The sequence below is a fragment of the Ipomoea triloba genome, chromosome 11 (assembly GCF_003576645.1).
Source record: "Ipomoea triloba cultivar NCNSP0323 chromosome 11, ASM357664v1".
Taxonomy (NCBI): Eukaryota; Viridiplantae; Streptophyta; class Magnoliopsida; order Solanales; family Convolvulaceae; genus Ipomoea; species Ipomoea triloba.
In genome coordinates this window covers 3,697,917-3,715,326 of record NC_044926.1, presented here as the reverse complement: position 1 = coordinate 3,715,326, position 17,410 = coordinate 3,697,917, and the positions used below count along the sequence as shown (strand labels likewise).

At 35.9% G+C, this 17,410-nt stretch overlaps 2 protein-coding genes and 1 long non-coding RNA gene across 4 annotated transcripts; all 3 read right to left on the bottom strand.

The window, feature by feature from the left end:
* Nucleotides 1-2,316: 2,316 nt before the first annotated feature.
* Nucleotides 2,317-4,020, bottom strand: LOC115996522 (GRAS family protein RAM1-like). The gene has a single exon (XM_031235779.1). The coding sequence runs from the start codon at nucleotides 3,934-3,936 to the stop codon at nucleotides 2,611-2,613; it is 1,326 nt and encodes a 441-aa protein (XP_031091639.1). The 5' UTR covers nucleotides 3,937-4,020; the 3' UTR covers nucleotides 2,317-2,610.
* Nucleotides 4,021-10,225: 6,205 nt separating this feature from the next.
* LOC115997471 (protein ACTIVITY OF BC1 COMPLEX KINASE 8, chloroplastic-like) lies at nucleotides 10,226-16,783 on the bottom strand. 2 transcript variants are annotated; one of them, XM_031237026.1, is made up of 12 exons: nucleotides 16,429-16,782; nucleotides 16,148-16,276; nucleotides 15,626-15,820; nucleotides 14,216-14,263; nucleotides 14,016-14,144; nucleotides 13,752-13,876; nucleotides 13,294-13,404; nucleotides 12,200-12,308; nucleotides 11,953-12,071; nucleotides 11,394-11,547; nucleotides 10,853-10,997; nucleotides 10,226-10,529 (listed from the first exon to the last, which is right to left on the bottom strand). In XM_031237026.1, the coding sequence occupies exons 1-12, from the start codon at nucleotides 16,543-16,545 to the stop codon at nucleotides 10,471-10,473; spliced, it is 1,440 nt and encodes a 479-aa protein (XP_031092886.1). In that variant the 5' UTR covers nucleotides 16,546-16,782; the 3' UTR covers nucleotides 10,226-10,470. The 2 variants fall into 2 exon arrangements, with proteins under 2 accessions (XP_031092886.1, XP_031092887.1); XM_031237027.1 differs by lacking the exons at nucleotides 10,226-10,529; nucleotides 10,853-10,997 and adding an exon at nucleotides 11,028-11,232 and having other exon boundaries at nucleotides 16,429-16,783.
* On the bottom strand, nucleotides 14,731-15,614 carry LOC115997472. The gene is made up of 2 exons (XR_004093742.1): nucleotides 15,243-15,614; nucleotides 14,731-15,138 (listed from the first exon to the last, which is right to left on the bottom strand). It is a non-coding gene; the product is annotated as an uncharacterized LOC115997472 (long non-coding RNA).
* Nucleotides 16,784-17,410: the final 627 nt, after the last annotated feature.

Here is a 17,410-nt window from a genome sequence, read left to right as displayed (position 1 = left end):
ACGCTATTTTCTCACCTTAGTCTAATTTTCAAAACCTTCTCATTTTTGTCAACAAATCTAATTTTATTTTCATTTCAGTCTTTGACCTGAGATTTTACTCCTTTTTTGTCTTTATCGTGGGATCACTGTAAAATATTCAGTATAGTTTTATGGGAATTTCACAATGACATTTTTTTTCCATCAAAAGAGAAGCAATTTTGGTGCATGGTGACTCTGATTTTCCAGGAAACTAATAACTATTGGTGAGAGAATGTTCAGTTTCTGAGTTTGGGTGTCTTGGTTTCTCTCTTGCAAAGCCATGCCGAAGAGGAAGGACAAGGACGGCGAGGAGAATCAGACGAAAGAGGTGATCGCTGAGGACGGGTGCTTTACGTGCAAGGATGGTGGAGAGCTGCTTCTTTGTGACCACTCGCGTTTATTCTCACTGGCAGTCGGTGGTCCCACTTGCGTCTGTGGGACAGTATACCTACCGCCATGAGACACAAGTCCCACTTGTGTCTGTGGTCAACATACGAGGAAAAAAAATTAACAAACGTATGTTGGAGAGATGCGTTTCTGACATGAAATGCATTTCCTTAACGCTCTTTTCCCACCTTAGTCTAATTTTCAAAACCTTCTCATTTTTGTTAACAAATCTAATTTTATTTCCATCTCAATTTTTGACCTGAGATTTTACTCCTTTATTGTATTTATTGTGGGATCACTGTAAAATTTTTAGTATAGTTTTATGGGAACTTCACAATGACATTTTTTTTCCAGTAAATAGAAGTAATTTTTGGGGCATGTTGACTCTGATTTTCCAGGAAACTAATAACCATTGGTGAGAGAATGTTCAGTTTCTGAGTCTGGGTGTCTTGATTTCTCTCTTGCAGAGCCATGCCGAAGAGGAAGGACAAGGACGACGAGGAGAATCAGACGAAAGAGGTGATCGATGAAGACGTGTGCTTTACGTGCAAGGATGGTGGAGAGCTGCTTCTTTGTAACCACTTGCGTTTATTCTCACTAGCGGCCGGTGGTCCCACTTGCGTTTGTGGGAAAGTATACCTACCGCCATGAGACACAAGTCCCACTTGCGTCTGTGGTCAACATACGAGAAAAAAAAACAAACGCATGTGGGAGAGATGCGTTTTTGACATGAAATGCATTTCCCAAACGCTCTTTTCCCACCTTAGTCTAATTTTCAAAACCTTCTCATTATTGTCAACAAATCTAATTTTATTTCCATTTCAGTCTTTGACCCGAGATTTTACTCCTCTAAACCCACACAAGCCTTCAACTACATAAAGGTAGTCCAAGTAGAGCATCACAATTCAATTCAAATATATTGCGGTTCAATTTAATAACATAATGGTCTAGTCCAAATATCTTGTCTCGATCCATAAAATTTAATCACCTTGATCTACTTCAAAAGTTTAATTCAAACACTTAGGATCTCCTACCAATTCACACTTGTGTACTTTTAGTTTAAAGTTAACATAAACACAATTTGTAGTCAATTAATCTCCTACCGATTAATCCATAGATCTCATTTATAATTTTGTTCGAAGTTAATTTTATATCATCAAGCTAAGAATGAAGCTAAAAAGTTTGGAAGAAGATGTTGGGCTTGACTAGGGTAGTGAACATAGACTTGACACATGTAATTAAGTCCATTCAAATAAGCTAAGTGCTAATAAAAATAGATGTTGAATAATCATAACCATTTGCATGCTGAAGGTTTTGACCTTTAATTAATGCCAGCCATAATCTATATCTATATATATCTTATCTTATCTATATAATAATACAAGTGTCTAATCAAAAATTTTCGCCCAAATTTAGAGTTATTTTAGTTATACTAAATATTTAGACAAAAAATGTCATTTAGAATTAGTATTTAAAGAATATATTATTGTATTAGGTTTAATCGATATCCTTCTCATGTATTTTTAACTATAGATATATGTGTCTAGTCTAATACACTTCATTTGCAATATTTGTAACTACATTAATGTGCACTAGTGTGTGTGTGTGTATATATATATATATATATATATATATATATATATATGTATGCAGCATAGCACTAAAAAGAGGAAAGACAAGAAAATCAACCTTGCCAGTACAGTTATTCAAAAAAAAATAAAAAATTGCCAGCATTTTTGCATTGTACACTCAAGAGTCAAGACAGCCAATTGAAAGAGAAAAACAAATTGGCTTTCTAACAAAGTACGAAGAATCCAAGAATACACATTATACTACGTCAGTCGTAAGCAAAGAATTGAAGTCAAGAAAAAGAACAAGAATCCTAATGTACATACATGGGAAGTTGGAAACAACATTTTTCATCATCATCATATGCAAACAAAGTCAAAACCACACAAAGGATAGTTGCACTAGCTAGCTACCACATGAAGAGAAGATGTTACATTGCATTTAGCCGTCTTTCTTTTTGTAATGAGATGTTCAACACAAGTTCAGAAATTGAACTTGGGACACCTCTATTTTTCGACACGTTATAAATTTTAGGGGGCTTAATTGTTATTATTATGAAACTATTCCCATCAGGTGTATGGGTATAGCTAGTTTTTATTGGAATTAAAAACTTGCGATTTGTGAGGGATCTGATGTCTAGCATTTCCAGCAAGAGGCGGCCACAATGGGCTTGGAATGCCATCCAAGCACGAGGCAACCTTTTTCTTCTGTGACGGTGTAGCCTTCACAGGGGCTCGTCTTTGCGAGCCACTGCTTGGCTTGAGCCACCATTTTTATCGGGGCGGCTTGAAACCCGGCCCGACTCATCCTCCGCCGCCATTGATCCACCCTCTCATGCCTCTCCACCCTCGCCGGCCCCTCACAGCTCACAATGTTCTTAATCTCCTCCGCGAAGTAGAACTGCTCGATCTTCGCTCTCCTCGTGTCGTATTTTGGCAGCATCGCGTCCAAGGAATCGAAAATGGCGGAGTAGTAGTGCAGAGCCTCCATGAATCTGCCGAGAAAGAAGGGGCCGTTGTGGCCGGAATCCTGCTCCACAAGCACCAGGATCTTCGGCGAGAGCTCGTGGATGATTTGGAGGACGGAGTTGAGAGCGCCGCGGCTCTCTTTCACGACGCGGTGGAGCTGGAGGACGCTGTTCACGGCGAGGACCTCGCCGTCGACGATTTTTATGTCCGATGCTTTTAGGGTTTCCAAATTGCTCTCGACGATTGAGAATTCTAGGTTTATTCCGTGGCCGGATGCGTAGTCCTTGAGCTCTTCTCCGATCGATCGGAAGCGGTGGAGTAATGTTCCGACCGCCGTGATCCTCAGGCGGCGCAAGGGGCGGTTGGAGGAGGCGAGGCGTTGGATTAGGTGCCGCCATTGATGTCCATAAGGAAGGCCCAAACTCAGCCCCAAATCCACCACATGAATGAAACTCTCTCCCTCAAGGGCTTCTACAATAGAAGCGTTGGCTATATAATGACCGAATTGAATGTGCGGACAAATCTCGTAAACCAGCCGGAGCGCTTCGTCCTTCTCCGACGCGGCGGCGGCATCCAACGCCGCCGCCGGAGTCAGATACCCGACCGTCCCGAGCGGCTGAACCAGGGCGAGCCGGTCCGCTAGCCCCTGCACGAAACAGGACGCCACGCGCTGGAACGACGTCCCGAAAACCAACGCGCTGGAGCGTAGCTCCGACAGCAAAACCGAAGCGCGTGACTTGTCCCTGCAAGCCACGGCTTCGGCGCAGGAAATGAGGAGCTGAACCAGCTTCATCCCGTCTGCACTCTCGCCGTTATCCGAGCCGATCATCTCGTCCGCAGCCTGCAGCTCCACGGCTTCGGCGGCTAGGAACCTCTGGCTGTAAGCCAAAACGTGGTCTCTGAAGTGAACACGGGATAAGCTATTCCGGATTTCGTTGCTCCCAAGACAGTCACCTATACTCGGTGCTCTCTTCGGCCTCTTACTCTCCAGCATTTCGTTGTCACAAAAAACAGGAATACAACTATCCGCATTTCTCTTCAGGATAGTGGCGTAAGGATTAGAGCTATACGCCAATTCGTCACTGATAAAACCAGGAGACATTATTGCCTTCTTTAATGGTTTTATCAATCCAAAATCTCTCCCTCAGAGGCTTCCACAAGCTAGGCTCTGAAAGAACCCTCTCCCTCAATGGCTTCCACAAGGCTGAAAGAACCACTCAACAATGGAGGAAGTTTATATATACATGCATGCATTTGAAGAATGGGTGCTCAAAATTATTTATTTATTTTTATAAATTTCCTTGTTGGGCGGATGCCACTATGATATGATGTTGGCAGAATATTTATATGGTCTATTATTCTCCTTCCAAAAGGTTGAATTTCTAACCACATAATATTTCATGAGAATAAAATGTTTGAATCCCTAACCTCAATATGATTTATTTTTCTATCTTATGTGTACAAGGCTCCGGGGAATTATGAGTTCAATTTTATAAAAATATTATTGTCCAGGATGGTACTAATAACTGGGCAGCAGGCCTGAAAATGGTTGATCGGTCCATGCTCACGAAAGTTGCTCAGACCACTGACCCTTAGCTGTGTCGAAAGCGGCTTCTCAAGATCGGCGTTGACTGTTTACACAATTACACTACACTACACTACACTACATCATAGTTGAAAGGTAATTTTAACTTAGTAACATTAAAAAGAGATGCCAAAGACCTTATGGTCTAATTACACTCGGTTGCACCCCAATGGGAGGAGGTGAGTTCGAGTCTCAATGCTTTATTTGGTTGAGAAAATAGTTCAACTCTTACGAATACAGCTTCAAATTTGTAAAACAGTATGCGTATGGTCAAAATTACTTTATTAATTATGATAGTAATAATGGGTTAAGTTTTCGAGCTACTTAGCTATTTAAAAAAAAAAAAATCTTCATACCAGCATTTATTTGGGGGTACGCAGTGAACACATCCCAATTCTCCGGCATGGCGGCCTCGTGGCGACCATGCACGGGTCATGAAGGCGGGCCTATGCGATGAAGCCAAGTGTAAAGATTATTGCTTAGGGCGAAGCCCCCGAGGTTAAAGGTTGGGATAAAAACTTGGGATGATAGGTCCAGACTTAATACACCCTACATGGATCGGGGCCACCTCTGAAGCTCGGTGATCGTAATCCGACCTTGTATAGACCGGAACCGTCCGATTTAGACCGAGAGACGGGTCAGGGCCCCGGTGCAATGCCGGATGATGGTTTCTGGGCAATATCAATAATAAAGAATAGTATACTGTTCCATTGATTCTATTTGTAATCATTTCAGGTAATAATTAAATAAATGAGTTTATTTATTTAAAAAATATATATATCATTTTCATATATATATACCATACTAATAACTGTCACCACAAAAGGGGACGAAAATTTGTAGTTTTATGGAATAGTCTATTGGCATAGAGGAACATCATAACATTGTGCAATCGATGTTAGCTTACTTCAATTTTTATTAATTTATTCGAGGAAATGTATGATTGTTTGATTTTTTCTTCCGGGATTTTTGGAAGTTTGTATGTGATTCTTAGCTCTTTTTACAAACTTTAAGGAGGCTGCCTGCATGCATGCTCATTTTTAGTTAAATTCTCATTGTGGTTTATACGAACTTATGATGTGACCTTAATCATATATAATGTGTGTTTGCGTCAGTACAGTTGAATTGAGGCTGTAGCAGTTTTTTTGCAAGAATAAGTTTATTTTAATCTTCTGAAAAGTTTGCAGTAATTATCTAAAAAAATGATATCGGTGAAATTCGACTTGTGACTCTAGTCGGTAAAAAAATCATAATGAGATAAAACAGTTTAGGTGATAATACAATTCCTATAAGAAGTTGAATTTAGAACCTTATAATTATCAAATCAATTATTTTACCAACTCATAATATCTATTGTATCACATGCAAATTGACATGATTTCAATGAATACTTTATGATTTTCATTAAATGCAAATATTCTCCAATAAATCATGTGGCAGAAAATTATTTCAATATTTGACTTGCTTCAGTAGTTTGAAAATATGTATGGACAGGGACGGAGCCATAAATGATTAAAGCAAATGAGATATTTTGAAAAAAAAAAAAAAGTAATCAAGTAGGGAGATTCAACCTCTTAACCTCTACTACAACACATACATACTTAACCATCTAAGTAACTTCATCTTTAAGTATTTTATACCTATATTATTTACTTATATCTAAATATTTACTATATATACAAGTTAAGGGTCCCTTATATATAAGGGATGAGGTGGGGTGGAGAGGGGGGCAGCTGCCCCCATACTGGCTCCGTCCCTGTGTATGGACAAATACTACGTTTTTTAGTGTACTTAGAATTTCCACCGTCGAACACGATAGACTAATCCCCTTCCTGAATTATAGACACATCTTTAGATGAGATAACTGACATAGAGATACTACATTGTAACAGAATCAATAGTACTTAAAAAAAAACCAACTGTAATTAAAATGGTATTCTAGTTATTAAAAATTAGACATGTAAAAAGTTCTCGTTAGATAATTAGGGTTCAATAAAAAAAATCCCTAAAATAGTGCTTTGATTAATTTTTAAAAAATAAATTTAGTATCTAAAACATCTAGTGTAATTTTTCTATAAATTTAGTCCCAACACTAAAATACAATAATCTTACAAATCTGTTCAATAATTATACACAAAAGTGATTAATTTGTGACATAAGGGATCAAAATAGTCACTTCGAAAGATAATTAAAGAGTATATTTGTAAAGTCTAAAATTTTAGAGATGAAAATTTATTAAACGTTGCTATTTTAAATGATTAAAGGTACTTTTATCTCTAGCTTAGACGATTTTTGTGCAATTCTAATTTGAATTTAGCTCAAGATAATCATTTCTATCCCATTTTAATGTCAAACTACTATTGTAGTTCAAAATATATTATAAAAAATTCAAATTTAATTCTTTAATTTTAATGAGACGACATGATGATGACCAAGCTTAGTAGTTTATAGTCGTATAGATATGGTCGTGAATATACTCACCTTTAGTATATACTTATACATACACCTTTAGTATATTGATATATCAATTTGTAAAGTAATTATGTAAAGCTTAGTTGCCAATGACCTTTTAGTTTAGTAGCATGAAGTGTTCTCCAATATGGAAAGTCATGGGTTTAAGCCCCCACAAGTTGAGAAAGTAATTATGAACAATTTTTAAAGTTGAGGGACTTAATTGGTAAAGAAAAATATTCAATGAATCATTTCGGTAATTAACTCATTATCAAAATTTCTTGACTTTGTTAGATTACATTTTAATTTAAACCGACAACAATCTTCTTGGATTCCCTCTTTAATATAGTCTCCTAAAGTTCATCTTTTCATTAAACTTTTCTTTGCCCACACATCCTGGCCCGACAAGTCGGAATGTTGAGGGGTACTGCTACTAATGAGATTTGCTTTTTTTCTTTTATCACAAATTTTACTTTTGTGACTTTGTGACCAATTGAACTATCCATACAAGCCAACGCTTATTGATCTAGGAGCTAAGTATGATTTGTTGTCTACTAACGGACTTAGAGCTCATTACGTACACTTTTTAAATTTTTCGATCATTGGTCTGATGCCAAGCGGTTTGACTTTTTAGCTTAGGGCCGGCCTCAAGTTTGTACCATGCATGTATGTATTAAGATAAATCAATGATTTCAAAACTTTTACCCGAAATTCTTATAGTATAATAATATAAGTTTGAAATTATATGTTAGCTTAAAGCTTTGGATACCATCCATCTCTCTTGGTGGTGAACAATTGGTAAACTGTATTGTGATTCTGAAATGTGAATGCATGTTATTAGATGTACTAATATTTTAAGTTTTAATATTAAATTATCATTTTAAAATATTAATTATAACTGTCACATTCTGTAAATTTATTTATTTTTTACTAATAAGCAAAGAATAGAAAAAAGAAACTATATAATAATAATTACACTATTTATTCTTGGTTTGCTTGCCGGCTAACCTAAAATGAACGAACAATTAAAAAGAGACCTAAAAAAAATGGGGTGTTCATCATGTTCTAGCCACAAACTTTATTGGGGTTGAGTGATCTCATTTTATTTAGTTTTTAGTCTTTCTAATGTATTAAAAAAAAATTACGGTCCCTTTTTTATTTATAGTAGTAGGAATGATATTTTTCGGTTTTGTAAATTTTTTTATTAATTTTAATAAGTATTGTTAAGAATATTTTTACCGACGTAATAAAGGAATCTAAAGGCAGTTTTGGCATTTCATTGATGGATGGTTATTAGCATTGTGACAACAACCTCATATGCCCCAATCATACAAGAAATATTGTTGTACTAATATATATATATATTTTTTTTTATGTAATTATATATTTTTCATCTTTTTACATTGGCCAATGAAATAAAGTATCTTGTAAAGCCAAAAAAGGGTTGCATTAGTTTAGTATTAAAGAGCACCATCCATGAACTAAGAAAAGTTTATTTTATTGCATCACAAGTTTAGCTCACTGGTTTAATTAGTAGATTATATTTGAGAGATGAGATCAATGTTCTAAATTCGACAGCGACAGTGTGGAGATTATACTCAAAGTTAACATATCTCTTGTGCACATAGGCATTTGGCCATGTCTACTAAGGCATTGAGTTACCGTGATATACATTCTCTCATCACAAGCTTTGTTGGGCTTGGGTGTGGGGTCCATTGAGTTACCGTAATTTACACCCTCCCACATGTCCTATCGGGCCGGAGTGTGAGACCCTTAGGGTTGGGGATTCAACTTTTGGGGGAAGAAGAAAAGTTTATTGTTGGGGCAACCCATCCAAGTTGATTGGACAATTAATTTGATAACTATAAGATTTCAAGTTTGGCACCTCATGGAAGCTAGTCAAATTATTGTGTGGATCGTGGTCCAAACGACGTCGTTTTGTTAAAAAAAAAAAAATCGTTGCTCTGCGCGTGTTAGAATAATGAACATTTTATGATAAGGATAATGTATTTTATGAGTTAGAATAATATAATGCACTTTATGTGTTAGAATAATATACTTTATATGTGTTAGAATAATAAATTTTTAGGGTAAGATAATGTACTTTATGAGTTATAATAATGTATTTTATGTGTTAGAATAATGTATAATGTACTTTATGCGTTAGAATAATGAAATTCATGTGGTAAGATAATGTATCTTATGAGTTAGAATAATGTACTTTATGTGTTAGAATATTGTATTTTATGAGTTAGAATAATGTACTTTATGTATTTTTTGGATCGTGGTCCACACAACTAATGATCCACGCAATAATGATTGTGGAAGCTACCTATTAGCCTTATTGGTTTGAGTAGGTCAACTATGAGCAACCTTTATCTTTGGATAGCGGTTGTGGCCTTGAAATGGGCGGTTAAGTATGTGGAGCATGATTCTCATACCAAAAGATCACGGGTTTAATTATTGCTAACACCCTCTCGATCAAACTCGTCACATAGAGTCTATGTAGTGCGATTTACCTCTCTTATATGATTTACGAAATACAAAATGTTACACATGAGCATATTTATCTAATACACCCGGATAATGACTACAGGTTTTTCTCGTCACCCAAAAAAAGTTTCTTGTTAGTGATTAATTTTCTTTAATTATAATATTGTTGTGCTATAAATCATGTCATTTTCAATATATAAAAAGTTTCTTTTTTTATTTGTTAAAAGCATACTGAAGAAAACAAGAATAAATAACGTATAATCAACAAATGGCAGTTAAACAGTCAAAATCACAGGATGAGTATAATAATGCTGTTAGAGATGCAGAGACATTAGGGTTTACCTCGTTGAGTTTTAATTTATTATTTTTAGCTAAGTGTTAGACTGTGTCATGTTCAATATAATGTCAGACAAGAAGAAGAATGACAGAAGACTCAGGTTGCCTTCATATAATCAAATTATAATTAGGCATCTTTTGGATCTTCCTTTGTAGTCAAGCAAGAAATTCTTTCATCACCTATGCATATAGCACATTAACACCATAACAATACTATTTACACTCAAACATATCGTATAACACCCTAAAGAGACTTGTTCCTGTATAACGCCCTTAAGAGAGTTGTTCCTGAATGAGATTTGACCAAAACTCGCTTAGATTAATCTTATCCTGTAAGATATGAATACCTGTTTAACTCATGAAATTTGAGCTGGTGTTGGTACTCTAGCAAACCAGCAACAGCAATAAGATAGGATCATAAGATAAATACAGACAATTCAATAGTGAAATTATTACTGATAATCTGTTGTAAATAGTTAATTTATGGAAAATAAATAAATTCTGATGTAAAAGAATGGGGGGTGGCAGAGGTGGTTCCAAGCTAATATATTCTAATTTCCAAACAAACAATAATACAAACTTAATCCGATTAGATTAGTATGAAACCACAGGAGGCAAAAAAAGAAAAAGAAAAAGCATTTCTAGAATTGTGAAAAGTGTTTGTTATCTCCAAAAATTTCTTCTAAAAATTCCTTGCCTCTGCACACTTTTGAGCTCTTTCCCTGAAATGTTACCCACCAAGATTTGATAATAAATACACTGACTAAATGATTAAATGGATTGGTTTTAGTTGAAGCACAAATGTGTATACAAGAAATGACTACAAAAGAATGAAGACAGGATATAGCATTTAGCATTATAGTTGTCTAAAGGAATCAGAATCAACAAAGCAGTCTCGTAATCTGCTATACTATATAGAATTTTCGAATATGTAATAAGTTCCCCTACCAGCTTTGTGTAAGACAAATAAAATAAATGCAGGATACGTGCCATTGAATAGTTTTGTCTGATCGATACTCTAATTAAGACATTGAAAGAGAATAACCTGTAAGTCTTCCTGCCCGGTATAGTGCTTCCTCAGCAAGCGGTCTCCACTGCTCAGCAACTGAATAATTAATTCCTAGTCCGACGCTAAGTCCTCTAAGTAGATGTACTGTGCGAAGAACAGAAAACAGTTCCTCTGGAAACGCCTACAATCAGATGGAGAAGAAATTTCAGGCCTTGATGCCCACATTCAGTCAAATAAGAAGACAGATATTATCATAGTTCAGATGGAATTTGATTTGAATCCAACCAATTTATAATGCCTTAAGACTCAAGAGTCATAGATTTCATATCTAGGCATATTGAAAATTGTGGCATGCGAAAAAGAATTCTTCCTCAATTACATATCCATGTTTCTGTCACATGACGCCCTAACCAACCCTGAGAATATTGGAAAAGAAGTGCAAAAATATGATTGTGAAAAGTTAAGAACTGAAACTACATGAAGTGTAACATATTCAGAAAATCAAATGCCCAACATTATCCTCATCTTCAAGGGTATAGCAATGTTAACAACTATCGTCTAAGAATTTAGAGCATACCTGAACCGCAATTTTTTTAATTGAAGATCCTTCAGAGAAAGGTTGAAGCATTGTCACGCCAGGGGGTAGTTTTGTATCAAACATAGTTTGTGCCAGTCTAAGCAGCTCTTTTAGTTCATCCTCGCATTTGCACACGGTGTTTATTCCAAGCTCTCTACCATACAGATAGAGAGGTATAAAGTAAGTATTCATGTGTATCTGTCACCCAGCAAAATCAATAAAATAGTTGCAATGCCAGTTCTTCATTTCTGCAATATGTTGCTAGCTAGACACATCGGAATATTGGAAAGAAAGGATCAACTTAGTACACTTGTTTTAGTGGTTCTTATAATATTAATATCCTTCCCAGAGTCTGATGTTGATTAAAAACTAGAACGCAATAGTATGCATTTGTTTGGCCTGGAGCTTGTTGAAAAAGAGGCTTTTCTAAAAAGCCTCAACTGTAGAGCTTCTTCACAATGAGACCTTTTGCCTCTTATAGTCTTATAAGCACAGAGAAAAGCACTCATTCAGATGAAAACAGGGAAAGGAACGGAAATTCCACAATAAATTTTGATACCTGTAACTCTGTAGGGCCTTCACCTGGTCATTATCAGCAATAGCAAGAATCAAGTTAGCATATCCTAGCCTCAGATTCTCAGGAAGATCCTTCACTTGCCCATAGTCAAGCAAGGCAACCTGAAACAAGTTACTGGTAATAATAATTATGTTGAACCAAACAATATATTATATGGAAATGATTACATAGAAAAAGTTCAAGAAATAGAGAAGTTTGAAATTTTCCAAGAATTAGAAGCCCCACTTGCCTCAGAACCTTTACAGATTAAAATATTTCCAGGATGAGGATCTGCGTGAAAGAAACCACTCTTTAGTATCATTTGCCCATATGCAAGTGATAAACTTTTCAGGATATTCCTGCAGAAAAAATAGAGAGTAAATTAATAATATATAAAAGCACAAACACCCTTCTCCAGTTCTTTTCAACAGAGTTGTCAAACCACAGCACAAGAAGATGTTCAAGGTTTAGTACTATGCCCAATCCTTGTGTTCTTTCGAATGCCCGAAAGGATGGTCAGTGGTCACTAATAAAAAGTTGGTTAATTACACATTTAGAGAATATCTTTTTATGGCCATCATAAAAGTGCTGTGATATGATTTTGTCCAATTCATTTTTAGAACTATGTCCACCTTCCAGAAGGACAAGACAACCATACCAGTGAATCAGTGATCCATAAATAGAGCAGGAGTCTTGTTTTAAAGGAATAAATGCTGTGTCAACTCAAAGATTGAAAATCTAGGTCAAAGCATAAAGGGTAAGATTTAGCAACTGTAGATTTCTGCTTCTTCTCCTCCTCCCTTTGTCTATCTTTTTCTTTTCTTTTCTTTTCTTTTTGGATAGGTAGAAAGGATAGATTGCACAAATGCATGCATCTTCAAACATAGGGAAGTTTGTAGCAGTATATTTAGATTTTAGAAGCAATTCAGAAAATAAATCCAAATTTATTTTTAAAAAGTAAAACTTTACTGTAAATGAAATCAACATAATAGAGGAAATGCTTTCAGGCTACAAAACAGCAGACAAATGTAACAATGGCAAAAGAATCGAAAGATATTGCAGTACAAGCATATCTGCTGCACAAAAATCAATTGACTTGGTGATCATCCACATTCAAACAGTACTTTAATAACTATCCACGAAGGACACATAGCAAAAAGGACAGAGACTAGCAACCAATGGGAGAAGTTAAAAAAGAGCAATTAGTCAGAGGCATTAAAGAGAGTCCTAATCTATTCAGTAGGAAAGAAGTTCAATGAATAATGGCAAATATTTAGTGCAAATATGAATCTATAACTAAGATTAAAAAGAATTTCGCACTGGCAGGGATATCTGGATGCTTACTGCTTTGCAGCTACTGCCAACTTGCCACTAGGATTTATGCCTCTCTTTGCCATTTCGTCCCCCATCTTTAGAATTGGTATTCCATCAATATACTCCATAACTAGAACCCTCCTATTAAAAACATCAAAAAAATGATAACTTGGAGGGATAATATAGCTATTAACAGCTATATATATATATATATATATAGGACACACTTCCAAACCGAACCATAAACAAATGCCAAATACTAAAAATAGTAAGAGATGGGCCGATGGGGTAAATTTGTTATTTGCACTTATTTTGACATATTTCCTGCTTACTACTGACATCACTTTCTGTGATTTTTGTGTGGTTTTTCAAGTATATAAATATTGTCGACTCTTGTGTGCAAGCCATGTCAATTTTAACATGTGTTTCATGTTTGAGTTCAAAGTTAAGAATTCCAGATAAAGTAAATGTTCTTCACCTGAACATACCTGCTGACCATATCTCGCATCACCCGTGGCACCAGAACTGGTGACTTCTTGTTATTCTTGTATAGAAAATTTTGAATTCTTTGCATAGCATCAGCCTCCCTCTTAAAGTCAAATTCATAACTAATCTTAAATGCCACAAATAAAAGACACTTTATTTCAAAAATGATTATTTCATAAAAGTAGGGGGGGAAAGGTCACAATACATTGTGCTGCTAAAAGTGAAAATGATGATAATACAAGACACAAATTTGATAAATTTGGGACCTGTTTCTCCATTTCCTTGGTTACAGAGAATAAATCAAACTTGATATCTGTCTTTTGCATGTATAATGCAAAGGCTTGAAGGTTACGGATATCTGTCATCATCAGTTCTTGAACACCTGGATGTTGGACCTACAGTTATATGATACTCCATAGTTAATAACTTATCTACATAAGTTTTAAGGAACCACCCTTAGTCTTACCTTGACAACAACATCATTCTTGTTGCCTCTAAGTCTAGCACGGTGAACCTGAAGATTTCAAACTTAATCATCAAATACTAACTTCAAGATAAATAAACAAATCAGAGGATTGAACTATTAAAGAGCTAGAAAGTGAGCCACGATTGACATCTGTCTGCAAACCCATTAGTTAATAAAATAGCATTTTTATCCTTCAATTATGAGGATAAAGTTATTTACATCCTTAATGGTTCCACACAACCACATTTAGTCCACAGTTGAAAGGGGTAAAAATTTAAAATGGTAAATTCACACATTTTCTTCTTCAACCTCCATCCCTTCAGCCACCATCACTGCCACCACCTCCTCAATGCCGGCCATAAACACCCCTTCTTCATCTTTCCTCAACTTCCCAGTCAACTGGTAAAGTTCTTCCAAAAAAAAAACCCAGCCCATTCTTCAACTTCTCCACAGTATCCTAAGACTCACCAAGGCCACCTTATTTTTAGCAAAAGCAAAGTACATTTAGAAATTAATTTTGCCAAAAAATGATTTTCGATTCCAATTTCAGAGCATAACAAAGGCCTGATAACAGTCAAAACTAGGGCATTCCAGCCAGGTTTTGTTAGAGTTTAAACAAAAGCAAAGTTGTCCCCACCACTTCCATCTTCCTCGTTCAACAGTTAAAGGCCTATTTAGTTTGCAAAGAAATTTCCATTCTCCAAAAAAGTAGGTCCCGCTTGTCAAAGTTATTTTATTATTAAAGAGGAATAGAGTAGAAAACACAGGTGAAAACTACTGCAGGTACTGTTCACTCACAGAATACAAATGGAAATCCAGCCATTGAGATAAACAGAATCCAACCAGAATTGGAAGAGTTCATTGGCATTGATGGAGAATTTGAGGAAGATGAAAGCAGCATTGGTCACTGGTGTTAATGTATTCTGTCAAGTGAGCAAGTGAGGGAATGCTATTCTCCCTTAAAAATAAAATATAAAAAATGATTTTTTTAAACGTGGGATTTCAAATGATATCTTCTTGTACTAACCATGGGCAAGCCTATCCATGGCTTTTGATTGTTGTAAATCTACAACTTTGCTTTCTCAATATTATCGCTTGAAACCTCTTTTTTCCCGTTTGAAATCTCTATTGCACAGAGTCGGAGTTGATTCACAAGTTAAAGGCTTCACAACATTATCGGACTATCCATTCAAATTAGACTTCCAAGCTTAACTAGTACTTCAGAATTTAGCACAATCCTTTAGCTATTATTGAGTCCTAGCACCGAACTTTTGTTGAAGAGTATATAACGGCAGAAACAGTTCAAATATAGGACTGTTAATTAATAGCACTCATCATTGAAATTGCACTTTTAGCCAAGCAGCGGCAATAGCTCTATGTTGAAGATATCAAAAGATGATAAGGGAAAACCTGTGCAATGGAAGCAGAACCAAGTGGTTCCACATCAAATCGTTCAAACAGGTCATCAACACTTTGACCCAACTCCTTCTCCAGCACTACTTTGATCACACTATATGACGTAGCAGGGGCTTGATCGCAGAGAGTAACTAGCCTTCTGACCCATGCAGCCGGAGCCAAATCAGGCTTCCCAATAATTTGAGCAACCTAATACCAGGAGAAAGTAAGATTCAATCTCATAAAGACAAATATTTATTGAGCATAGAGTGAAAACTAACCCTAAGGTAGTTATACATCAAAATCAACAGACCATATTGAGATATTTATGAGTTCAAGTTATACATATAATTCACCAGACCAGATTGGGATATTTATGAGTTCAACAATGGCAGAGAAAATACTAGTGAGAAAATGACTGGAACCAATGTGAATATATATGTAACCTAATTTCTTTTCCATCAAATAGATTGTTTTCGAACTTTCCCTGACCAGAATACCAAACAAAAAATTCCAAGCTAAAAAATTTGCAAGTACCTTTAGGAAAAAGCCACCGAGCTCAGAACACATGTTGTATATCTTCTCTGCAGCAACCTCATGCTGCCTCTCCCACATCGCCTCCTGCTTCTGTACATCCTTCTCAAAGCACATTCTCACTTGAAATGCCTATCAACAAAAAGAAAAATTACATTAAGAAATCAAATAAACATAGCTCCTATTGAGCAGCATAGCTCTAAAGAATACAAGTGCCCATTGCGTACATATAAAGTTCAATCTTTTTTTCTTTTTTTCATTTCCGGAGGTTTGGGGTTGCTTACTTTATAACCAGTGTAGATATCAGCAGTGCGAGCCCAGAACTGGAAAGAACGTTGCCATGGTCTCAGCTGGGTTGAAAACTTTTCTTGGAAGTCCTTGAGATCGAAATGGACAAGCATGGCTATGCAACACGAATATGACTAATTAATCAGAAATAGCTATTCCGCTGTGCAATGAGTCTGTGGGAATTTGAAGATTTGCGCATTGGGATCCACTCAGGAGTCAGGAAGCCGCTCTTACCAAATAAGGGTACAAATACAGAGAGCCAGAGAGGCATACAAGGTGTTTGACGATTTGTGGCTGGGAGTATTGGACAGTTTAAGGAAACTGCTGAGACTGGAGAGCGACGATCAGTTTGGATATATATGCAATTGGATATATATGCAATTGAAGTGATATTTGTGACCTGTGCGTCACTGGTAACATGTTCTATGGCGGAAGTGCGGAACTGCGGAAGTCGTATTGATGTGTCAACCATTTTATCAATGTTTGGTAACATAGTTAATTTATCAGTTAATTTTGATTTATTTGATTATTTGATTTGGTTAAATAACAAACAGCTTATTGCTCTAAAATATTAAAATTCAAAAATAGAAGTTACTTTTGTATATAATTAACTATCAGCTAAAAGTTAATTTATTAAATCTCTCCCTACAATCGGTTAATATTATCAATTAGTGAAACTCAATAACCCAATCAATTAAAACTATTTACCAAACGCCGCCTTATGTTTTCGTTTTAAAAACAAATTTTTCTTATTGATTAGTGCCTAATGTTCACAATAGACTGAGTTTGTGATTAACCCGATATTACGTCCTTACCCACAATCTACCGTGTGCCAAATGCCAATAGGGTAGAATGGCCAAATAAAATGCACATTGACAAGTAATTGTTCATTAAGACTTAATTGAAGAGGAGATTCCCTTGTCTGATTATTGATTAGCTCATATTATCAAATGTACCTGCAGTATAATTCATCTTAAT

Bases quoted from the DNA above. Each gene is read 5' to 3' on its own strand.
- LOC115996522 (XM_031235779.1), bottom strand. From the start codon at position 3,936: ATGCTGGAGAGTAAGAGGCCGAAGAGAGCACCGAGTATAGGTGACTGT.
- LOC115997471 (XM_031237026.1), bottom strand. From the start codon at position 16,545: ATGCTTGTCCATTTCGATCTCAAGGACTTCCAAGAAAAGTTTTCAACC. The intron at 15,821-16,147 runs GTACTTGCAAAT...TCCTGGTATTAG, and splicing joins TCGGTGGCTTTTTCCTAAAG to GTTGCTCAAATTATTGGGAA. The intron at 12,072-12,199 runs GCAAGTGGGGCT...AACTTGTTTCAG, and splicing joins TAATCTGTAAAGGTTCTGAG to GTTGCCTTGCTTGACTATGG.